The sequence below is a fragment of the Papilio machaon genome, chromosome 7 (assembly GCF_912999745.1).
Source record: "Papilio machaon chromosome 7, ilPapMach1.1, whole genome shotgun sequence".
Classification (NCBI taxonomy): Eukaryota; Metazoa; Arthropoda; class Insecta; order Lepidoptera; family Papilionidae; genus Papilio; species Papilio machaon.
The window spans coordinates 3,128,287-3,155,265 of NC_059992.1; the positions used below are offsets into that span (position 1 = coordinate 3,128,287).

The 26,979-nt window shown below is 32.4% G+C and overlaps 1 protein-coding gene across 6 annotated transcripts in view; it reads right to left on the reverse strand.

Annotated features, from left to right (window-relative positions):
- Positions 1-26,979, reverse strand: part of LOC106714107 (protein turtle) — a 75,968-nt gene that overhangs the window by 18,084 nt on the left and 30,905 nt on the right. For 5 of the 6 annotated variants that reach the window (XR_001357158.2, XR_001357159.2, XM_014507052.2 and 2 more), the window contains exon 2: positions 66-191. Coding sequence is in view for 4 of the 6 variants with exons in the window: in XM_014507052.2 (XP_014362538.2) it covers positions 66-138 (73 nt within the window). In the remaining 2 variants the exon portion in view is untranslated. Of the gene's footprint in view, positions 1-65; positions 192-3,025; positions 3,180-26,979 lie in introns of those variants that run through there. The other variant, XM_014507051.2, reaches the window with a different exon arrangement.

A 26,979-nucleotide genomic window follows, 5' to 3' on the forward strand; every position in this document is an offset into this window, starting at 1 on the left:
CTAAACGTAGAAGATTTGTAAAGGGTTGATATTTTTTGTGTAGTATATTGGTGTCGGCGTGTTACCCGGCAGGTTGACTAGCAGCAGGAGCAGCAGGCCGGCGGCGAGGTGCGGCGGGTGCTCGGCGCGCCAGCCCATGCCTGCGCTCCCATGTCACGGCCGCGCGCGGCGACTCATCCTCGATGCATCACCTATAACAAGCAGCAAAAGGCACCGTTATATTTTAAACAATTATTACAACCAACGACAAACGAGGACTAATGGGACTTAAAATACAACGCAGAATGCTAGATGGAAATGCACCTCGATACGCATTATCATCATCATTATTGGCCTTTGTCTGCCCATTCTTAGACATAGACCTTCCCCAATGTTCTCCACAGTATGCGGTCTTCCTCATCCAACGACCGATACGCATTCGCATCGATTACTATCAAATATATTCGCCGTTGAATATGAGTGTTGATTACGTTTAGGGTAAATCGAATTTGTACATTTATACCTTCGTTTTCTTTTTTACTCTTTAACTTGTAAGAATCGATGAATGAATCATTTCATACGTAATGTCATAAGGTTCTTTCGACAATGCTCCTATTTGTACTTTGTATGTTTCGGATACCTTTACCGATTTTGCTTTTATTATACCTTTATGACAAGGGTAGAGTCCCATAGAGTGCCTTTCTGAGAAGGACAGGAAGAGCTATTGTGGAATATTTCAATGATATATTTCCACACATTTTTGAAATACAAAAAGTATAAATGACATTTAATATCTTAAAATTAACATTAACATTCAGTAAACAACAGTAGATATAAAAAAATGCTAATTGTAATAAAAGTAATGAGTTTTTTTTTTATTTCTATTGTAAATTCTAGGAGACTACTTTCAACAACGAATCAGTGTTAGAGATGCGGAAAGTGTTGTCTCATGATAAACAGAACGGAAGAAAAGCGCCATTTTTATTTAGCTAATTCTCAGAAAAAAAATTCAAGACAAGAGTTTGTGCCGTTTGCAGAGAGTAGTATTGGTCCCCCAGGTTCATTCGTGAGGCAATCACAAGGGACCTGTTTAACTGAATAATCTAAAGACAAGTATTTCTTTAAGTAAAATAAAATGTTTTTTTCGACTCCTCTGGATAAAAAAGTTGCTGTGGCTAATAGATAAAAAGGACATCATTGAGCCTGTTTTAAGGATCTATCAATTAAAAGTTGGGAGAGGCCTATGCCTAGCAGTGGGTTATGAGGCTGGATAGATAGATTAGGAGTCGTGTGTTTCTTGAAAATGCTGGTTCTTAATTTAAAGGTCGTGTGAGAATTGTTTGAATTGATTTTTTTTCGTTACCATTAGCAACTGTAGTTGCATATAACTCAGAATGGCACTGCGCCCTTGGACTATTTCAGTAGCCTGACCTTAATTGTATGACATCACGATATATACCTTCGTATAGGGTTGCCACACTAAAGTCATTATGCTAAAATTAAAACGTTATTTAATGCTTACGTCATCGTGAAACTATAATTAACTCTAATACAAATTGTGGTTTGTTAACCATCAGGAACCAAAAATATACGTGCATTAATTATTTATTTTCGGTGTAAAGTTTTATTTAAATTCCAATATTTTGGTTTAAAAATGATTGCTTCAGCATCACAAGATATTTAACAATGATAAAGTCCACAGCTGACATTGCAGGCACACAGAATGTGGTTTTTCAAAATAAGAAACTGAATTTAAAAGCGTAAAAGAATTTTCCGTACAGAATTAAAATTAAAATCATTGTTTGACTAAAAATGATATTTTTTAAAGAGGAAACCAGAGACAAGTGGCACTTTAAACTTCCTGAAGTAACCCGCGAAGAAGCAATCTATGTGCTAAGTTTATAAAAGTTCGTTGCATGATATTTAAATTATTTCTCTATTATTTATTTCTTAAATTCTCCATCACGTATTTCTTGAATTACACCATTGCTTTGATATAAGTAAATTTTCATTTAAATTTAGATTGAAATTTTAAAATTTGTCTGCTCCATGAAAGTGATTCAAAAATTGACTGTGTTGTGTTAGTCGTATTTTCTGAAGTGACTAACGTGTCCCTTTAGTTACATGGCTTTAGAAATATCAAAAGCAACCATTACTCTATGTTTCGAATGACAAATGATAAAACATTTCACGAATAATAATAGCAGAAACAGTCATACAGAAAAAAAGAGAATATTTTTTGTGATACGTTTCATTTTTACTTAGATAAGAAAAATAGGTCTTTAAATTAAAAGTATTGGCTTTTCTTAACTATTTCATAGAGATGCTGAGAGATGAGACTTTGATGGATGAAAAGAGTAAAAATAGTGCTGTTTGGAAAAATATAGGTTCCACAAAGGACGTTGTGTGAAACTAGTGCAGAAGACTTAGACATTTTAGACACATGTTTTTTCGGGTTTTCACGATTTTTGTGATGTAAAGCTGATTAGAGGTAGTGCGGCTGTGCTGAGTTGTATCTTTACAGTTAATTTTAGTTTAAGTGTATATGAATAAAATGTATATTGTTAATGTTTATGCAACGCTGGACTTGTAATCAAATATGCCTTTTGCTTTAGGATAGCTTTGATTTTAGATAATTATTATCTTCTTATTTTAATCGAGCCCTGTAGTCCAATAATCGTTTTAATTAACTTGTATTTTAATTCCGCGCGGACGGAGTCGCGCGCGACAGCTAGTTATAAATAAAATTGCAAAAATAGTCACACACCGATGCCAAATCTTTTGACGTAGTGTATTTTTTTATCAATTACTGGAATTTTAAGTGTAGGAAGCTATTCTTGTTCACTGAAATACTCTTGATTCTCTAGTTTCAATCTAGATTGAGGTATCTGGAACTGTAACCGTAACATACGTATGGGTCAGTAAACCGTCTGTAATCGTACACGTCCGAACTGTAGAAAATGCAACTCATCTTTAATTAATTTGTGTAAAGTCGACGCCCGGCCGCGGCCGGAGGAGACTGCGGCCCGCGTATCGATTTTCGTACCTTGTCGCACGGCACGGGAGCGTCTGTACGGCTTTGAGCGCGCTGGGTGCGGCGGGGTCGGTGCGGCGTGGTCGAGCGCGGGCGGACTCCGTCATCTGTGGAGTGCTGGCATGGGCTCGCGACGCGTCCGTGCTAGCGCGCGGCTGGCCGGCCACTATCCGCGCCACTAGCGCCACCTCGTATCGATCGTTGCGCGCGCATGTTTCCCGGCGCCGCGCCGCCGTCCCCGCGCCCGCCCTATGAATGGCCCGGCGGCGGGCGCGAGGCTCACGTGGTCACCGCTCGCCCCTGGCCGTCCTGACCTACCGACCACCGCCACCACACCACCACTACGTCGGCGTCGGTGCCAACCCGATTAGCATCAACATTTAACACTATTCGTACTATGCAGAGTACTTCAAAGCGGATTACAAGTCGTGGCTCTATCTTACCACGGAGCACGAATTACATATTCGTCGATTAATTTTGACTTCAGTTTTCAATCGTTATTGAGAACTGTAACGTAGACTTAATCTTATAGATGGTTTATTGACACGGTTTAGTTTGTTTAGAGATTCCCACCTGTTAATTAATTAATTATTAATTTCGAGCTTTTTATTCATAAAGGGGTTGCCTCCATTTTTGTTGCTTAGCAGTAAAATGGATATGGCGTTGATACTACAAACGGCTACGTTTGTAGTATCTGTTTTATTAATATTAATATGGATCTTGTTTGATTGGCTGTTTAAAGTTTGAACGATGTTCATCTATTACAGATATTTGAGGTGAATTACACAATAATGTATTTGTAACATTTTCTGTATTCCGAATAGTTAAGTGAATTTTTCCTATTGCGGAACTTCAAGGGTACTTTGGAACTGAAAGTTTTCAAGTGGTACTTAAGCAGTTATACGATTCAAATGTGCACTTGGAGCATTCGGTAGCGGGCTGTTACCAATTGGCTTAAAGATAAGAGCATACTGATGCTGCAGGGTGGTACGGATTATTACCGGTCGAGTATTTTCCACCCCACGGATGTTAACACTAACAGATGTTATAACAATTTCCCCTACTGTAGTATCTGTACTGTATCTCTGGAAAGTAAGTTTTCTTTGTTCTTATTTCTCCTATTTTGTACTACACTGTACACACCTTTATAGATTAAAGAGGTTTATTCTTACCAAAGTCATTTTCACAAATAACATCATTATCATCATCCTGACCTTATCCCACTCACGTTAAGTTGGCGCACCAGATGTTTTTCGCACATAAATGACACAAAATATAAATTCCATACAGTTCAGAAATAGTCAGTGATAGGCATCATAAACTTCCTTATGATGTCAAACAAAAACGCTACTCCGAAAGTCAGTTTTTGAAGAAATTCAAAGTTGGTTCTGAAGAAAATTCGATGGTGTCTTCATAGAATTTTCCTTTGATGTAAAATGAGAGGGAGAAATGTGACGTCATAATCAGAAAAGAAAATGAGAGCACACCCGAATACGAAAGTAGGCATTCAATTCGTTAACATGCTATTAATTTGTTAAATTATAAATGTTGGCTTATTCGGTAAATTTCTACCAAATAAAAAAGTTTACATACAGATTCCTCTTTATGATGAAAATATCTTGGTAGAGTTTACATGATAGTAGGGTAGCAAACGAGCCACCCTCGTAAACTTATAGTTTATAAAGAAACTTCATGAAAACCCCGGCGCGTACTCGCAGTCAAATGTAAATTTGTGCTTCTTCGAATGTAAAACATCAGTTCCGATTCTTTGCTAAAATGCTTCAGATGTTTTGCACTGAATAAACATTCCCAATTTTTATATTCGTATTTTATGTATAGAAATCATTCAAGTACATTTTTAATACACTATACGTATATTTTTGTATTTAAATTTTATTTACTTCTTTTTATTTACATTAATATATTGCAAGTTTTAGGTAAAAAGTTTATTTTCTAAAAACTTTAAAAATTATGGTATATTTTTTAAGATGATGAAATCTTCGTTAAAAAAATACTAAGTATACAAGCAACTTTGTTAACATTAAATTGAATGATTTCATTTCAATATTATTACGTAGAGGTAAAGTTGAGTTTAATTCATGCACTGAGCTGTGAGCAATGTTAATTAACTCGTCTACTTCATCAAACTGTAAGTGCAAAAGCTGTGCGGCATTTCGCATTCCGAGAAATCTGTTTTACGTGCTGTAAGTTTCAAATTGGGTCGGTATTAAGGAAAAGTTAAGAAGTGAAGGAAGCCTTATTTCCATAAGAGCGTGGTCCTTTTGTACTAGTGTACGAAGCTTTATGTAGAAATGTAGCTTTCTGTTACTCATTTAATTAATATTTGCACATATATATCATTGTTTATGCTTTTCCGTGCCGGAACCGTAGCTTAAGTCGAGTTGGGAAGTGAGAGCCTATTGTACTGTTTATATTGCAGACAAGTCTTTCAGTGTTTCTGGTATCTCATTGTGTAGCGCTTTAAAATATGTAAAGCTTGCCTGCATAAAAACAAACTAAATTTCTGTGACCGAAAGCAAATAGACGTTATAAAGGATGTATTTTTATCTACTTTGAATCCCTCTAGCGTCCAAATTAAACATCTTTGGATAGAGGTAAGTTGCTCGTCATATTTTCGGTCAACTAGTTTGTGTTCTACGTCTATTTAGGACTAATAATATTACTATTAGTTAAACCATATTTTACATATTGGTTCGAAATCTAAATTTAAACATTAACGAAATATTTGCAAATAGTTTTATTGTTCCATCAAGAATATTGTTATGTAATAAAGGATCCAATCACAATTTATCTGTTGTTAATATTTCATCAGTGTAGGTGTACATGTGACGTCAATATGGCGTCTCACCTCCAGGCTAGGTAACAATGGCCGGGATCAATCTGAGGACGTAATAAATTACCGTTCGCTAGTGTTGGCCCGATGGTATTTTTCTCGGCGAATGATTAATCGATATTACGTGTTTTGAATTGTGCGAGCAATGCGAATTATGTAACGGTAGACTTATGATAGTAGTAATGTTTTTAACAATTTTCGGTTTGTCGACCGAATAGAAAATATAACGCATAATTCCACTACACTAGGTACTTACATTAACCTAATGGGTTACTAAGTAATTCAGTTTAATTGCCGTTTCACCTGATAATTTAGAAAAAAAGAAAAAAAAAGTCAATGTTCCTTAATAGCTTTTATAGTTTTTTATAAAGAACATCCTTTAAGGATAAAGTAGTAAAATATTATACAATACTTATAAACAGTGCATAACTTTCATTATTATTAATATAAAAGAATGGACAAAATGTAGTAATAATGCGACGTCATCGTCTTCGATAGAAACGAAGTCAATTTGTTCTTTGTAATTGTTATCGGTAAAAAGATAAGGCTCGTAAGTTCACTGAGCAGTGTAATTGTTCTGACTGCTTATCGGCCGCTTCTCAAGCACGATTTGTTTTCCAGCTGTCAACACCGGACACGGACATTGCCTGCCTTGTTTTATTTCTTTGACAAATCAATTAGATTACACCGCAGGTGTTAGTGGACTGTTCATTGTTTATTCATTAAAAAATAAAAATTATCTTATTTATAAACATTAAAAGTTGCAACTTTTAAGGAAGACACGTAATTTTAAATTGTCTTTGCTCAGTTTTGTATGTTGCACGAGAGATTAACAAGTATAGAAAGAGCTTTTTTTTACAACGCTTATGTAATTTGTCCAATACAAGTTCTAGTCTGCAACTATTCGAACGGAAACGTTTAAACTCAACTAGGATACATTTCAGTACGCCATTAGTTGCACTTTTGTATCCGACGCAGAAGTTTCGCCAAGAATCAACTGAGATATCGGTAAAGTTCCAATTCTAGAAAGTTCTACTTCTATCCCGCTAGTTGCACCCTCGCCCCGACACAAGGGAATGTTCTGTTGGTAACTTAATTATTCGCAAACAGCGCAAGGCACGCGCTTCTCCGAGTAGTATTGTAACACAATTTAGCTGTCGAAATTGAAATAGTTTTACGATGAAAATATATAAATTTTTATATATTTTAAAACGACTTTCAAAGGAAGCCAATACCGTTCAAAGTCAACTATTGTTAATAGAAATAAGCTTTCAAAGCTCCAGCACGGTTTTGATGCATGGTATAATATGTGCAGGATCTTATTTCGCTCCTTTCTTCAATAAATCGGCAGTATAGTCTAGAAAGTTGCATTGGTTAAGTACATTTACACCACAAAAATGGTTCTAGGAATTCTCTTTTTCGTAATAAATAGCTACATGAGTGCGAACTTTAAGAAAGAGTTTAGATTATTGCAGAGATATATAATATGTATCTAGTTAATACAAAACGAGGTTCCCTTTATTGAATTCTGAATAAGATCTCTGATTAATTCGCATTTCTTTTGAAAGTTTATGTACAATGCTATCATCGATACTGGTCGTCGGAAACTTTGCCTTTAGAACAACAAGTCAAAACATTTCAACATCATTTTCCCTCTTCCTCATAAACTTAAAATAATAATCATTCGAAAATTAATTCAAAAAACTTTAGCCAATATTGTTTCAAAAAGTTTAAAGCTGAAAATAAAGAAAATAGACGTAATTTTCGTTTTCCTAATGAAAGTTCTTTTTGTCAACATTTTTTTTGTCGTAAATCTTCTCTGGAATATTGTTTTCAGTAATAAATTAAAATATTTTACTGCAAAAAGATTAACAGACTCTGCAACTAATGAATTTTTATTCTCGCTTGTCGACATATAAATATTTTAAATCAAAAATTATAAAAAACAAAATGAAGAACAGGATATTGACCTGCTAATGTGTAACTAAATTGTCGATCATGATTTCGCATTGTTTTTATTATAATGTTGTCCAACATGCGTGTTTTAAATACTCGAATGAAAAAACAAAATGATTCAAATTATAACAGTTTAGTTACGCGTGAGGTTCGTAACATCCGTGTCTCATATTTAATTTGTTTCACATTCCGAGATGATACTTCTAGGAATGCGTTCAGAAACTTGTGCGAATGTGTGACTCGTGACGGTGTATAGCGCGTGAGTTGACGTTTGAAAATGACACAACACTATTTGACACAGTACATCAAAGATGATTGATGCAGCTGTTCATGCAGCAGGATGCAGCATTTCACTTTTCTTATGCATTACCTTTAGGAAATGTACAATGTTTAATATAACGCCTATATACCTAACACAACGATATTATGTAATATTAAGACATATTATTAGTGTCAAACATCTGACCTTCTTAATTCTTTAAATCATAATACTGTACATATTTAATGACTTACTGTACATATTAGATGACAATTAGTTTCATACTTGTGATTTAACACTAGATGCTGACCCTAATTTAGATAACAAATATTTTCCAAAGCTATGTCATGGGCTCAGATGAGAGCACAGCAAACAGCATCAAAGAGACCGGCATCAGTGGCACATATCAATCATGGCCGTCATCTGCAGCCGAAGCGAGCCTTGTTACATACAACTAATAATGTATCATCCACACGCCCCGATGATGTAATACTGATTTAGAAGCTTTGAGATTTAGGGAACTACCAAAATCACATCATACTTTAGCCATCTACTACATTACAAATATATGTTCAAATCTCCATTCACTTTTTATATGCTCATATTTTATGGTAATAAAGAGCATGTATGTAGGAGGCATTGATAATTCTGAAAGGGTTTTCTTTATGGTTTCTTTACAATTTAGCTCGACATAGCAATGTTAGTAATTTGAACAGCGAGTTTAAACTGTACTAATTACAATGTATGAGCATACGAACTTCAATTTTTGTACAAAATATTCAAGCAGTAAAAGAAATATCGAATAATGAATGAAGAGTATTTAGAATTTGTGTCTGTTTCCTGTACCTACAGTGCGGTAATCACTGACCCAGTTCCCAATTACTAAATAGAAATTTTGCGAAATATATAAAGTGCTATAATTTTATAAAATTGTAGTCCACCTTTTGACATAATATTTTTACTTTACTTATAAATTAAGTTATACTTTAACTTATAATACTGAGTAGCTGATTCTCAGTTTTTTTTTAATAATAAAATTCCGACGACAATGGACCTGCGCAACACCAGAAGAACAGCAAATGGGTTTCCGTTGAGACAAACTTATCTCGTGAATTTTATGTTTAAAGGACGGTTAGATTCATTTGAAAAAATAATAATAATAACACGGAATTTTTTTTGTATTTCCCAAAAAAAAGTCTAAATTTTAAAAGCATAACACAAATAGATTTATTTCCAAGAGAAGTGCAACAAGCTGGCAACACAAAAATTTTTAAAAAATATCTCATTAAAAAATAGACCCTAAGTAAAAAGTTAATTTAATTCTTTGTGCGTATATTGTATCGCGACTACGACGTACAACGTATAACGCAAGTAAATACATCGCACGATACATGGTACGTATTATCGGGCGGTTAATTTGCGTTGCTCGGGGCGCGCAATTTCCGCCGGTGGGCGGCTCAAACACGATATTTCCGATAACTCAGCTCCGATGCCGGCTCGCGCACCGGCACTAATTCGGTTCAGCTACTCAATACACTCGCAATGAGGATTATTGATGCACTAACATTCTGGTTTACGATTGATTTGAATCGAATAATAGTTTTTATCTGAGGCTATGTCGTTGACAATACTAAATCAATAGATAATACGAAAGAACAGTTAACGGTGGGATTACACACATATATTTGAATATTAAAATCTAGTATTGTTGTGCAAATTATTTGACTTAAATTGTTTTTACTCAATTTTTCTAGAGCCAACCAAATAATACGCTTGAAGTACAACTAAAATATCTTTTTATCGCTTTAATATTATTACGTTTTAATTAAACAAACTTTTTGTGCTTAGGCTATCTAGGTCTGATGAAATCCTTCTATGGAATATATAAATTATGTACTTTACGTCACATTTTCATTAAAAAGAAGTTTAAAGCGTTCTTTTATTTGTTAGTACATGTAATCTTGTCGGCTACAAATAGTTTTAGTGAACGCTCTATTAATAGCAGTGTGGTAGGGTCCTCATTTGCATCCGGCTGTACTGTAGTTAATAAGTTGGTCGCTTAATCCCCCGCCATCCGTCCAGCCCGGCCTGTTTTCCGCACCGCTGATAAAGCCGGGCGGTTTAGTATAAAAAAAACATGATATTCATCGCCATTAATCCCCTTTCGGCTAATCAATCTTTCAATTTTCAATAGCCGTGTATTTACTGCTTGTTAGACTTACTGTCAGACGTGTCAAACATATTTATATATGTTTAAACTAAGAGAGATGTCTTTTTATTCTATTCTGGTATGAACTATATAATTTGTAATTCATCGTCATTGGTATTAATAAACAATATTATCAATGTATTAAAGTGTGCAAGCACAACAAATAAAAATGTTGGAGGTTGTTTAAATATGTATGTAGACTTTATAATTAATATTAAACATAGATATTTAGTTATTATGAAACAACAATGTTTTTATATAAAAATAATATAAAAAAATGAAATTGAATTAGATATAACTTGTGACTTAACAATTTAAATGGTGAATTTCAAAAGAAAACACCTTAGAGCAGATTTTAGAATAAAATTAACAGATAAGTGGCTATGTAAAGCAACAATGTTCTGTTCGAACAATGAGATTCTTCAGGTTAACCTGGCTTCCGGGAAAAAGTGAACTTTGACGACACTTGACGATGAAAAACTAAACGTATTAATATAATTCAACGAACAGGTGTTTCTCAAAATTAAAACACCATTGCATAAACAGTGAAAATTTTATTTTATTTTGAAATTTAAATTGCTATAGATTGCTAATGAAACTGTACTTTGTAATATTTTATATAGAAAAGATAGCACTTCGATATTTTTCGAACAATTTCTATTAGCTCTTATACGAAGTCTAGTTTGGCATACGTGTGTTCCCACCCGAATGCGGTCTGCAGCTAGCCACAGAGCAGAGCAAATATTCCACACGCTTCCTATTTACTTCCCCCGCTGCTGTTTGCACAGATAAAGCGAAAATTTGATCAAACACAAACGTTGTACCTCGAAATTCGTTTTGCACGTCACATGTAGCAGTGAAAATTAATTTTAACTATAGTTTTGTTGTGTATTTTTATTAACAACAATATTTGTCCACAAACACAGATTTAAAAACGTTGATATCTTTGTTCATTTAAATGAAAACGTTTATTTCAAATGTAAGATGAAAAAGTAATATAGTAAACAAACTGCTGATATCCTGCAGTTTGTTTAAATGTTGCGTTAGAAAAATTAATTAAGCAATTCCAACAAATGTTTGTAAAAAATAAAATAGAGTTTCTGAATTTGTCCGTTAAAATCTCCTTTATTGCTAGAGTTAATCAATGCAAATCAGAAAATTAATGTGATACAAAACTACAGTTAATAAGGAAAAGTTAAATAAAAAATACGTAGGGACAGTGACAACGCTGTCGCTATTGCTTCACGTATGTTCCGGTGCAATATTAATTTGTGTTATGACGTCACGGCGAGAATAACCGCCATGTTGGGCTACGATGGTTAAACCGAGCCCTTGATTAAACTTGTCGAACAGAACGTGATCAATGTTTACTAACAGGCAAATAAAGTGAACAAAAAGACATGACTTTTAATGTTCTACATTCGTAAGTATCTGAGACTTTATTAATATAAATTTTAATTAACCCTTGCACTATTATTCAAATTATGCGGACAAACAGTTAAAACCGATTGGCATTAGATAATTTTAAACCTATCGCAATAGGTCCGTTTTGACAGCTGTCATGCAACTCAATGTTGTGAGATAATTATACAGATGAAAAAAAGAGAAACATGATCCAGATTTATCAAATTTATCAATTTGTATTTTTAAAATAAAACACAATTTAGAAAAGCGGATGACTTTAGGGTCTTAGTTAAGTAATTTCGTTACAAATAAAATAACACGATTTAATAAGGTCAAACCTGTGTTTTTCTTTCATTTTAAAATTACTTGATTGTTAAAATATATAAGTGCATGAGGAACCATTATGTATGTGTAATTTAAATCTCTCAGGTGCAGAATTAGAAGAAATATGTTTTAATTGGTTTCAGAGGTTAAATTTTAACACACTAAGATGTGTTGTGAAATAAAAGCTCGTGATTATAAAAATGATTGATTATGCTCGAGCGCGAAGTGAATACAGAAACGCCTACAATGTTCTTGTTATTTTTGTTTTACTTGTGCACTGAAGAAATGAGAACATCCACTTTTCCCGCGCTCTTACACGCCAAAAGAAGGCGCCAAATCTTTTTTCTTTCTTGTTGTCAACACGAGGTGTTAAAATGTGCACTACGCTTGCTTGCTGCTTAATGATTTTTTTTTGTTTTGAAAGCATTGTTGTTCTTAATTAGTACATGTTATGTTCTCTTGCAATAAATAAAGAAAAAGTATATGTAAAACAATAGGGATAATTCTTTTTGGTTTACCATAAAAATATATGGAGTAATATATTGAATGATGAGATAATGAATGATGTAAAATAATTAATTGACGCATAATGCTACGGTAATAAAACGCTTTTATGATATTTAATTCTTCTTTGTATTTTGTACTGAAACGTTAAGTGCACGATGATGATTAAATTCGAATAACCGTCGTGTATAACAATTAAGTTGTTACTATTTTTTTTAATAATATTTTAATAGATGATCTCTGAAATAATAACGAAATGAAAATCTTATTACCCTATAGTTACTTAATGCTGTTATGGAATTAATTAAGGAGCTCTATTTATGTTTCATTTGGGAGAGCTAAAATGTTATTCAGAGAATGTCAAATCAAAGGAGGTCGGGTAAGAAACCATAAAATCTCCGTCCAGGACAAAGAGGACCTGTTCAACTTGCTTTCAACTTTAACCACCGTCTTTATAGTCTCGTTTTTCAACCGCAAACCTCATCCTGCGCCGTGAAACCTTCCGTTCTTTAATCTTTCATATTATTATAGAATACTTTGTTTTAAAATTAATATTATTACGTAAGAAACCACTTAAATTTGATATTGGACATGCTGTCAGGATGTAGGTATAACTCTAGTACAGAACCAGATAGAATTTCCGATGACCTGGTTTTACGTGAGCCAAAAAGTCACATTAAAGTTTAGACAGTTATTTTTTATTTTTAAAGACGAAGTAAATATTGTTATTTGTAATTAATTTATGGTATTTGTTTCTAATAAGAATTAAAAAAATACTGTCACGAAATTAATCCGACTAAATGTCACAAGAGATCATTGTAAGGTTGAATTAAATGGTCATAAGTCACCGTCAACGTTTTTGTAATAAAACTCGGCCGGCGTTCATTCCCACCATTACGACTTAAGTCAGCTCGGCAATTACAATGACGAGCCCCAATTAATCTTGAACTCAGGTACCCAAGGACAGATAATGTCCACTTGAATTTAGTAACAGTTTAAAAGAAATAAATTATATCTCGATACTTAGATTATACTACATTAAAATTTTAGAGTTGTAGAGAAATATTTTTGTACATAATATTTAATTTTTGTAGCAATTACTATTTGTAACTATTTGTATAAGCGTTAAGCGTATAGTATAGCTTCATATTTTTGAATTAATCATTTTTAATAATACATATTTTCGTTGCTTTCTTAGTTATATGACCAGGTTTGCAAACCAAAATGCAAATAAAAATATAATACATAAAATTAAATGAATATAGCAGTAATAAGAAATTTATCAAAAATAAACAATTTGTTAAGAGTAATACATTAAACGTCTACTAGGTGGCGTTGAGTATGCGCTAAAACGCGATTGTAAAAATGTTTCGGTCACTATAAGAGCATAAAAGAAAAATTTTACTTTGCTTATTGCCGGCTCGGTTCGCGCGGCCCCCAGGGGTCCGTGGGCCGAGGACTCTAACCTAACCAACTTCTTGGGCCTCATTCGCGGGGTGGCGGGTCGACTCTCGGGTCAGGAAAAATTGAAACCCCGTCCAAATTACGTACATAATCTAGAAATAATAAGGCTTTTGATAGGCAAAATATTAATTGCAATTGAATATTAACTAGAAGTGGAAGTGTTATGTAAATCCTTTTTTGCAGAATAATGTATGTAACTCAAAATATATTATAAAATTAGAAGTGCAAAGTTAAAAGTATGACTATATGCTTCCATTCACTAACAATAAATTCATTAATCAAGTATTTCATTTTTATAAGAAAATTACTGAACAAAGTAAATAACAAAAATTACTCTTCGGATCCTTGGACCCAACCGTTACTACATACATAATTGAGACACCGAAGTTTCTGAGTTCGAAAAACCCAAAATAAAAAAAATTCACAGCCTATGTTATACAATTTTTGTACACAAAGCCGGTTAAATCCGGATTACAGATAATTTTTTTCAAAATCATCGCTCAAAGGATTTCGTTGTGCGTTAACTAAACGTTATTAATAGACGCGACTCTTGTCATTTTGACCGTTTAATTCAATTCAATTATTACCTCAATGTCAAACAAGCGTCAGTTATTGATTTTAGCACGTTCAGTTGTTTCAGACAGGACGGGCGGGGGCGGCGTACTACGGCGGGGTACTGCGGGGAGGAGGCAGTAAACCAGCAACCATACCTCCCCTTGTTGAATATTTGATAGCTAAATCTTGGTATGGAAACGGGACCACTGATATGCAGAACGACAAAGAAGCCCGCGATTTCGTTACGGTTTTCCAGTTTAACTAAATAATACGACTGCAGAATATTTTCTAGATATAATAAGATTTCTGTTTGAATATAGGAAACGTAATAATATTAATAAAATAAACATTCAATAAAACACATGAGAAAATTATAACAACAAAATGATGAAATGCTTTAATGAAATGATGAAATTATTAATTCGCTAGTAATTGCGAAAAATTAGGTGACAAACAAATTTAATTGTCCTGTTTAACGTTTAAGATTTTATTATTATTTATTCCTAGATTTTTCAATAACATTTCTTCTGTAAGATTCAATTAATCTTACTAATATTATAAATACGAATGTTTAGATGGATGGATATTTGTTTAAACGTATCTCCGGAACAGCTTAACGGATCTTAATGAAATTTGGTACAGATGTAGAACATAGTCTGTAAGAACTCGTAGGTTACTTATTAAATTTTTTCTTTAATTTCGCGCAGACGAAGTCGTAGTCTAAACCTAGTTAAAAAATAAAATCAACACGATGTAATCAAATATATAAAAAAACTATATAAATCTTTGGATGTAATACACCAATCACCTTGCGATCAGTATTTAAACGCCTAGCAACTATTACTAGGGCACTAAATTGCAATAGATAATTTTGATATCTGTTTATGTAACGTTATACGAGTAATAGCTGAAATTAGAGACTTACAATATGGCATAACACAACAGTTGCAATTTGACGTATAAAAAAGGTTACGTGTAAGTTTTGGGATCGGGTTTTTGTACCGCTACTCACGCGAGACCATAATTTGTTTTTTAAAATCAAAGACAACTTTTGTACAGAATCTCATTTAAGTCAACGAAATTGATACAATTTGTTACTTATCATAGAGCACATGAAACCAATAGTTAAAAATGTATAAAAAGAACAAAAGTATTTAAAAGTAGTTGCTCTGGTTTTTTTTCATAAATATATACAAGTTTTTAAATATAAAACTAGAGGTACAAAATAATATGATGGCGCTGACATGTATCATTTGGGAATAACTTTAAAAAAGTAAGATTAAAATAGTAGTACTCAAGTAGATTTCTTAATAATCAATGTTCAAGCTATTATAGAGCTATGAATTTAAGATTTAAAAAGAAATTATGTTATAGACCTAACACAGCTTAAAAATGACACAATCTGATTTTCAAAGGTAATTGGCGTTTTTTAATTATACTACATTGACGGCTGTTAAAACGACTATGTGAGTATGTGACGGGTGCCAGTCTTTCATAAACCCGAAGATAAAAAGATATTTTTCATAAATTGCAGAACGTTTAAGAAAGATTTCAAAGCGAAGCACTAATAGAAAATATCAAGTGTGTTTTCATCTTACCTTTTAGAATGTAGCAGTTTGAATTGACGTGTTGGTTTAAGTCAAATTGCGGGATTGCCTCCCCGTTTGTGAACGGAGCGTACTCGGTACGAATTTTGTGTCCGCAGCGACATCTTCTGAATTATTACGTTGTTTACGTGGTACCGGCCAACGTTATTGATACGTACCGGAATTCGGTTTATAACTGGTTAAGTTATTTGAGGTATTGACCGTGATCGATGGCTTAACCAGTTCCCAGTATTACCACTTTTCATTATCGAATATATCCGTTGGGTAATTGATTTTAACGTAATAATTGTTTTAAATTTAATCACATTTTAGCAAACCACTTTTAGAATAGATATACGGTAGTTATTATGTTTTTTTTAACATTATAAATGTAAGAACATAGTCCTTGATAATAAACATTTAAAAATCCATAGATTAGTTCTAACATTGTAATTATTCTTAACTCTTTAAAAAAATAATATGTCATAATGTTGGATACTTTCTCATGGACATCGTGTGGCCTCCATCAGTTCCGCAAACAACGTTTAACAAATAGAGTTCTTTGAATAGTCGAAAACGTCTCGGACCGCCACACCAAATAAAGCCTTTTACTATACTGGAATACGTTTAAATTGCTTTCCCGGGTCAATTATCACATAACCGGCTTTGAACGTCTCCCCATTTCTACACTAACAGCAAAAAAACAGTCATTCTTCGCCCCGACTTGTACGCTAGACGTGAGAAAAAACAGTTTCATTAATGCTTTTTGTTCCTTTCTTCGAACACGATACTCGGACTAGTGATCTTAATATGTTCATAAAATGTAGTGAAATATTGTGAACCACTGTTTCTATAAATTGCAATTTCAAGCATCGTGTCAATGTAGTTTAGTGAATACCACTAAAATATAATAATATTTAAGAATATAAAATCCCTTTATAAAAGACAGTGCTTGAATAAATTCATATCTTATAATTTAGTAGCGATTCTTTCAATCTATACAACGAGTAATTGTAAAGAGGAAAGATTTGTATATTTATATTTTTGTACGTGACTAAAAACTCAAAAGCTGTTGGATCTATTTTAAAAATTCTTTGGCCATATGAAAGCTACACTATCACTGAGTTAAGGTTAGTATAAACTACAATGATTCAAAGATGGTAGGTATCCACAATACTCGCTAGTATTTTTAAAATAAGCGTAGTAGTTGATGGCTTTAATAATTATCTTCGTTGTAAATTCATTTATATACGTCGGAATAATCTGTTAAACTATTTCTTTGTTATAACAAAGTTTGAAGACGTTAAAAAACTAGCTATTGTATAATTTAGCAGCTAAACGCCGGTGCCGGGGAAGCTGGAAGGCTTTTAATTAAATATCCCGTAACGGAATTAATGAAGTTTGCCATCCTTTAGAGGCAATCTACTACAGTTAGTCTTATAATACCATATTGCATACGTAACTAGGAAACTAAATTTTCAAAGCACTTCATTAATATAGACTCAATTTTTACAACCTTTAAGACAAAGTTTATTTAAAATTTGCTGACTAAACTTTCAAGATAGATAGATAACAGAACAGATAGATTTTATGAATAATTTTGTATTGAATATCAAATTTTAGTTATTAATATTTACGTATATGTCATAAACATATTCAAACAACGTTGTGAAAATTATATTAGTTCAATGCACCTAAGTCTATATAACCAATATATCGGACAAGATGGTATAGGACATAAAACGTTAATAAGAGAAGAAGGGTTAAAAAGAAAGTAAAAACAGAAGTATAGACAAGAAAAAGAAGAGAAATACGGTATTTTTGTTAGTTAAATGACGATGTCTTGAATTATTTTCCACGTAGCGGAAATCGAATTTTAGACAAGCGAAAAGTCAAACCGAAGCACTGAAAAAGACTTGAATTTAGTAATATAGATAGCCTGTTAGAAAATTCATAAGAACTATATTTAAGTGCGTCGCTAGTCCCGAATTCCGGGTTTTATTTCGCGAGGGACATTACAATGGGACTTTTAATAATTGAACTACGACGACTGTACGAGTTACTGAGGATCGTTCGAACCCATTACATTAAAATTTAAAGTTAATGGCAATTATAGAGTACTGAATAGGATTATAAAAATAGTATACAAATAAAGGTATTAAAAATAAGTAATGATCGTTCCTGCACCTGATTCCCGTAACCTTAATCGTCTCCATATTCTTCAAGAGGCCGCCATTTTGAAAATTTGTACAAGGATCTAAAATTCATATATAATTGCAATAACCATGCTGGTAGCCATGAAGTTTTATCGAAATATTTTATACCAAAACTAAAATAAAATGAAGAAAATGTACCACTAATATTTATAACTAACTTATTTTATTTTTTTTGATGTCAAATCGAAATAAAATATTAATATTTATTATTCATTTATCAAACCAACGCCCACAAGCCAGATATTGCAATCAAATAACGGAAATAGGTTTTTTGTACGTCCCCTGAGATACAGACGTGCCAAGGGCTGTGAAATACAAAATCAGAATTATTCCAAATGTAAACAGAATTTATTAAACGAAAATATAATTACTTTGGTATTTAATTATATAGTAGATAAGAAATATATAATGTTTGCGAGAAAACTATATATATAAAGTGAGTTTATTTAAAATCAATTAAAAAATACGAGCACTGTTAACAAAACAGAAGCACATCTTCTTTACATAAACAGAAAACAAGAAAGTAACAGTGCACGAGATGTTCAACACTACACAATTATTTTTAAATAACTGCCTTTTTTGAATTAGGAAAAAATTTTTTCTCTCTCGTACAAAAGTGTTTTAAAAGTGACACCTTTGTCTCAAATATAACAAGCTAGCACAGAAATCGTAAGTTTTAAAATTTGTTGTTATTATTGGACATGAGATCCTTCTGAGAGTTTTTCCATAATCCTTGCATACATTTTCAAGTTTGTATAGCAAACAATCTGATACCAAAGTACCAGTCTCTCATTACTAAAAAAACTCAAAAGCCCCCCCAAGTCATACAATACCCGTAAGTGGCTCAACAAGCTTTCTGGTTAACAGAGCCTCTTGAGAATAATTACTTGGAAACCGGTCACCCATACAGCAACGACGCCGCTTCTCTAATGATCATTGAAACTATCCTTCAGTAAACTTCTTAAAACTTTGTATTAATTAGAATTTTAACAGGAGTGGGGTAAATTGAATTCGTCATTAACAAAAATAATCAACGATATATATTTTTTATACTAAGATTTTGTTCTATATGCAATGTTTCGACAATTTTTTCCCGAATCAACCAGAAATTAAAAAGGAAAATATTCAATTCATGTTCTTGACATCCATATTTTGTACTTCCTATCACATACTACAAAGTTTCAATTTAAAAATACATAATTGAAATAACTTCAGCCTCTCACGTTTCCGATTTCATTACGCTGCGAAATAGAGCATATGACATTCCATCATTGCTCTGGATTACTTTTTGCTGGACGTATCGAAACGCTTTTAGTTTTATACTAGAAAGAATGTTGTATTTAGAAAAAAACTCTTGTAACATCATGAAAACTAGTTTGGCAACCGAGCTTTGGAAGAATAGTGTCGCAAAAACATTTACTGCTGTTCTTTATCGATCCTTCTCAACTGTTTTGTTATAACATTATTTTGCTTCTATCTTCGTCTTATAAGGTTTTAATTAATATATACAACTATCTTAAACGTATTATAGTTAATATGTAAAGTTAATAAATGTTTCACAAATAAATCACTATTATTAAATAGAGTTCTTTAATACTTTAGCAAAATAAATGTAAATATTTGAAATTTTAGCTTTATTGGATAATCTTAATAATCCGTTTGCAAAATAAAAGGAACAGTAGCAGCAGTGCGCTGTCGTGTTTAGATAATGCTTGTTGAGATAATGGCGGAAGTGACGTCACTTCCGTGACGTTTCCGCATACAACGCCGCGATTAAGCTTATCAAAGTGTATTTCTTACTATTATTACTGATATAGTTTACCATTGGAATTAACATAATATCAAGTATCAAAATATCTATGAATATTGAATGAATTTCATAGATCTCTTTGTAGACAACCAGCAGGATAATTGACGTGTTCTTTTTTAAAACGTAATGCCTGAGTGTAACGGTACAATAATAAAATATTTTCTAACTGACAAATAACGAAAAATGATAGGTACAAAAGCGAAAGAGATTATAGTTAGAGAGAAAGAGATTAGAGTTAAATTAAATGTAACTAATAAGTTAATACTAATACAGCTATTCATTATAGCAATCATTAACAATTCATTAACAACTACAGATTGTAACTAGGTCTGTAACCATAGAGTAGACGTAGCTTGTACATACATTATAGACAAGTGGTCATTAACCTTAAGGTTTACAATATGCACGTCTGACCTCGTCTTGGACAAAACGTCGCACCTGTGCTAGCAATTAACACAGGTCATCGCTCCGGTCACTCGAATGTGTTCTTAAATAATAAATATTAATTATATTACGCGTAATGTAAGTGCGTATGTTATGAAAAATAATATTGGCCTATTGGAATATAATTATTAGGGATGTTGTTAAGCAGACTTGTTAACACTATTTTTTTAGAATTAAATTTGATTAATTAGAAGATAATTATTTATAGAGTAGTTTAATGTCTTTGAAATTTTTAATTTAGTCGATACGTTATTCTTTAGAAATTCCTATAGACAAAGTCAGTAATCTCAGATAGTCATCAATATATTAAGCTTAGCTAATCCAGTCATAACTTAGGCTCAAGTCATTTATGTACCGCGTAAAGCTTTGTTATGTACATTGTATGTACCATTATGTGGGTATTAATTGTTTGACTACACCAATTATGCCTCAACGCGCAGTAAAGCCACTAATTACATCAATTAGCGAATTAATACAAATTATTCGTTTGATGTCGGTTTGATTAATGCGTATAACGTTTTTGAATGTTCCACAAAAGCTGAATTTCTGTAAAAGGAAAATTCAAAAACAAATTATTAATTACAATAGCGCATTATTCGCAAATATAAAAACAATATTATTTTTTCTGTTAATTAAGTGTTATATGTAACATATTGAATTAAAAAAAAAAATTGATTTGAACCCTGTTTTTATCGCTATTTAAGTAACACTAAACTGAAATAAGGTGACTGGTCTGAAAGCGTTGATTATTTCATACACTCCGAACAACATAATAAGTAACTCTTATCCAAAAATATTTAACAAACGTTTAAATTGTCCCATTCATTTAGACTACGTAATTATAGCAGCTTTATAACGTAACTGTTATTTTATTATAGCGTTATTATAAAAAATATATAACATTCCACGTCCCGCATAACTGCGATACATTGTGCTATTATTAAAGAAAAACAAATACGAAAATGCGGCTAGGAATTAATATTTACGATGTGGCTAAATAACGTTAGCTTATACCATTACAAAAAGATAAAAATATTGCGTCGCCCGCCGCGAGATAATAAGACCGCTGCGACATCATTTATTTTTGCTGCTCTGGAAACTTTCAAGCACTAAACATACATAGCTTAATTTAAAGCTCGACGTTCGTGCCTGTTATAAATTAAAATAACGTTACTATCCCTGCAATAGTACGTTTTGAAGACGACCTACTCACGTCTAGGTACTCTCGGTACTGTATTTTTTGTGAACATTAACACAAATATTAAGTTGGTAATTAAAAAAAAAACAAATATGACCACACCTCGTTTGTATAGTATGTAGCGGAATCACCTAAAGTATGTAGCGGAATTTTAAAAAAACTTAATAACATAGGCTACATGTGTTCTTCCAGATTATGTTCTACAAGTGTGCCAAATTTCAACAAGATCCGTTTAGCCGTTCCGGAGATACCTTCTAACAAACATCCATCCATATAAACTAAAATCACAAGTTTTTCCATGAAATGTGCAATTTGTCTGTAGTTAAACTAAAGTTTTTGGACTTTGATTTTTATTTAACAATATGTATAACAGAAAATTGAAAAAAAAAAGACCTCGAAAAATATAAAATAATTTGAAGAGGCCATTTCAGCGAGAGAGGAAGGAAATCAACGATATTTCAGTGCTATAAGATAGGAATATATACGCTGGGTTAATTAACCGGCGGATCCCTTGAGTGATGTCTTCCGCAGTGTGAAAAGACTGAAAAGATATAGAGAGCGAGGCGTAGGGCACGAGCGGGCGAATACTAGTTGTAAGAAATTCACAAGTGACCTCCGCTTCTCGACTTGTAATTAACACCGCTGCCAAGACACACTCAAATATAAATTTAAAGCAATGAAAATTGTCAAATATATATCTTGTATAAACTTCGCCAATTCTATTGCAATCGGTAAATTTTACATTGTTGTTATTGCTTTTTTGTAAACACGGAAGAATAATTATTCTAATTTAGCAGAACGTTGAGTATAGTTTAAGGAAGAAGCCTCAAGATCGAGTATAATTAAAATACATTGCTCATGTCTGCTGTTTAGGAAACATGTAATATTATAGTAATTCGTAATTACAAGCGTATAAATATTTTCGTTACGTATATTATACTATTAGTTATATACCACTAATATAAAAAAACACTGCAATGTAATCGTCATAAACTTACTATTGTCGAAAAGTAATGTATAAATTATGAGGCATATTAAATATATGCATTTACGTACACTAAATACCTTGACCCAGATCAGTGGGCTTGTAATTTATGTAAAGTTAAGCCCACGCATTAGCTGAGATGAATGAGTTTTACTCAAACTCCTAAACACCCACTTCCGTAGATCTACATTTTTACCATATCTGTTATACTTCGTCTAAATTTATCTTAATATGTTGTAAGTGACGAAATGTTTACAAATTTTAATATTATGCATGAATGTGGTTCTAATAATTTTTCTATGATATTAATTTAATTTTACGTATTATTTTGGGGGATCATATAATTTTGTTATTGAAAAATATGTCAGCATTTAATAAATATGTATTGAATCGAAGTGTTTCAAAACATGGTTTCAAACTGTTTTCAAACAATTTAATACGATAATATTAGTGTAATTAAGGAATCGAATCTGTGGAAATTTCAACCAAAATTCTTATTAAATAATAATCTTCTAACCTCATATTTCATAAGTTGTAAGAGTTTAAAAGAAATCTCGCAACGAATAGTTAGTTCATTGCAATTTGTAATGACAATAACATAATTGGGTGCGTTAGTTTAGTTAATAACAAAATGCACTCAAAAGTAACCTAAAAAAACCAATTTCAAACAAAATGCACTCAAAAGTAACCTAAAAAAACCAATTTCAAACAAAATGCTCTCAAAAGTAACATAAAAAAAAAATTTCAAACAAAATGCACTAAAAAGAAACAAAATAATGTCATGAAAACTCTCTAAACTCTAGTAGTTAGTAGTAGGGGCTCAGTTTTCCGCAACTCCACGACAAGCGCGTATTTTGCGTGTCTCTAAACTCTAAAGAAAGTTCTCTTCTTTCTTGTAACATGTCTATATTGTATAATTATTGTTATTTCGCAGTCGGTGTCGGCCGAAGTAAATAGGTGACATTTTATATTTGAGATGTATTAGACATACTTACGTTTATGTCCCTACTTAGGCCGAAACCGACTCCAAAATAACAATAATTATACAATATAGACATGTTACAAGAAAGAAGAGAACTTTCTTTAGAGTTTAGAGACACGCAAAATACGCGCTTGTCGTGGAGTTGCGGAAAACTGAGCCCCTACTACTAACTACTAGAGTTTAGAGAGTTTTCATGACATTATTTTGTTTCTTTTTAGTGCATTTTGTTTGAAATTTTTTTTTTATGTTACTTTTGAGAGCATTTTGTTTGAAATTGGTTTTTTTAGGTTACTTTTGAGTGCATTTTGTTTGAAATTGGTTTTTTTAGGTTACTTTTGAGTGCATTTTGTTTGAGATTGTATTTTTTTTGAAGTCGGCTATTTTTTTTTCTTAAAATTTTTGTTTTATTTCACAATTTTTAGTGAATTTGAAGTTCAATTACAAATTTCCTTAATACATATAAAGACATAAATAAGACAAATAAAGAAAAGGACTTTCCTATTTGTTATTTGTGTACTTCAATTCAAAAACTAATTTAGAATGCAGCAGATAACCACTTATCCTTTAAACAATGAAATAATTATCAAAATCGGTATACAAATTCAAAATTAACGAACTAATACATCGTAGCGTGCCTTTAATTTTGTCCAGCCGCGCGCCGCACTAGCATTTTTCGAATGCGCGTAGTTTTTAATTATTTAATATCTCCCAAACTATTGATCAGAATTACATAGTTTAAAGGCTAATGTAATCTGCATTTAATACTCTAGCCATCAAACATATTTATTTGGATAAGGATTCATATCGAATATAATATAATAGCGCCGTAAGCTTACGACGCTGTTTTTCGTGTGCATTTTAATCGAAGTTTGTTCACAATAACATGGTTTTTGTGAGACATCCATAGATGATAGATATATGCCACCGAAGACATTTATTTAGCAAATTTAAGGATCTATAATTACTCCATACATCATTTTTATGTAAGTCATATAGTTTGACCTACGCAAGCCCAGAAAGCAAAATTGTGCTTTTCGTGTAGCATTTTTCGTTTCCGCGTAATTTTATTCTTACGATATCTCCTAAACTATTAGACAGAATGATATAGTTTCAATTGCAAATATAATCTACATTAAATTCTCTTGATAATGAACATGTTTATTTACATAAGGGTTAATACTGAACTCGAATAATAGCGTCGGAAATAGGGCATGAATTTATTTTGATGTTTCTGAAGAAAAAAATGGTTATTGTGAGAAAACTATAAAAGATAGATATATGCTATCGCGGACTTTTATTTAGCACATTTAAAGAGCTACAATTCGCCATACATCATTTTTATGTAGGTCCTATAGTTTAGCCTACGTAAGCGCTGAAAGCAAAAATGTCCCTAATGTTCGCAACAAATTTTGAAGCTATATTCAAAATCTACTAGTCTTCTAGTTATTTAAAAAAAAAAACAAAAAAATGGGACCCACCTGCAAGCACTTCCTTTCGATTAAAATATTTTTCATCAAAATCGGACCACCAGGGGCCGAGTTTCGCGGTAACACACATAAAAAAAAAAAAAAAAAAAAAAAAAATACAGTCGAATTGATAACCTCCTTCTTTTTGAAGTCGGCTAAAAATAGTTGTCCATTCATGTAACAAAATGTCAGACAAGATTGTGTAAATGCAATCTTATAGGGCAAGACACCCACACACTTAACTGAGGCCTACGAACATTTCCATAGGTATGCGTGTTTCCATTCATCGATTTTGTACGGTAACCTTAAAACATAGAAATCACTGAAACCACGTATGATGTAAGAAAAAACATAAATATGAGTGATTAATCTTCTAGTGATTTGGAAACTGTTACTGAACAGAACACACCTGATAATATAATCAGTTTTACGGAAGACAGCATCATATTTATGATGGCATTTGCCATACTTGATATTACGTCGCTAAAGAGCGGATAAAAGACCACATATAAATTTAACGTTTGCTAAAAAGCCTATTGCAAGTGTAAAATTACAAATTGGCAAAGCTTAAAACAAATTTGTTACACGAGAGTACCATAGAATACTGCTAAACAATGTTTGTTCTATGTGTATATTACAGCCAAATCGGCTTCATAATTGGTATATTCAACATTTTCATAGTTTTATGTGCATTGTGCAGCGATATTATCGACATTTTGGATATAGATGTTAACACAATTATGTGTAATTCAAATCGTAATTAGGCTGCTAATTTATAGATACGTTATACGATACGCCGAATTAAATAGTAATGACAGAGTATATTTAACAATTTAAAGCCTAGTTAACATTAATAGTTACGTATTAAATCACCGTTTATTCAAAGCTATTTTTAAGAAAACGCATATTGAAAACCAGTCGTTCTTAATGCAACTTTGTAAGTGAAGTGGTTAAATACAATACTGCAAAAATATTTCAATATAATAATAATTCACAAATGGCAACAATTAATTCATAGAAGCTGTTCATCGATGGCAATGGACATGGCAGCCATCACGACCGGTCCCCGGCCAGTGACCCCGCTAGACGCGGCCCCGTGAAGCCTCCTACATACGAGCTGGTTTTTCAGATAGCACCCGCGACAACTTGAAGTAAACACATACCCGTACAACACCATCTAACGGCACCATATTGAAATGTTAACCGTAAAGTAGTAGCGCTAAGTGTTGCCACATAATTAATATAATGACGTGAATGTATTTATAATGATGGAGGAATTATGTTTGTTTTCATTTGATGTTGCATACGAAGTAAAAAGAGATGTGAATTAAAACAACATTACTTTGTGTATACGTTTCTACAAAAGTGATTTAATGTATGATCTAACATTAATAACTTTAATATAATTCAACGGAATCATGTAAATATCTCAATGGAATAAACCTTAAGTACTCTTACCAATAATACATTTAAGCATATTAATGATAACTGGTTAATAAGGGTTTTGAAACATTTAGAAGGGAAATAAATGAGGAAGCGTCGTTATATACCTAACATTCACTTAACAAAGATATTCATAACAATCTGAAAACAATTCGTCTACTTGTTTAGCCCCTTTACTTTTTACACTACAGCTTTTGGCTCTAAAATGTTTGATTGTAAAATGTTTACAATATAAACGTAAAGTTGGATTCAAAAATATAAAATAAAACTGGATATTAATATCAGTTGTGTCTTGTGCTAAGATAAA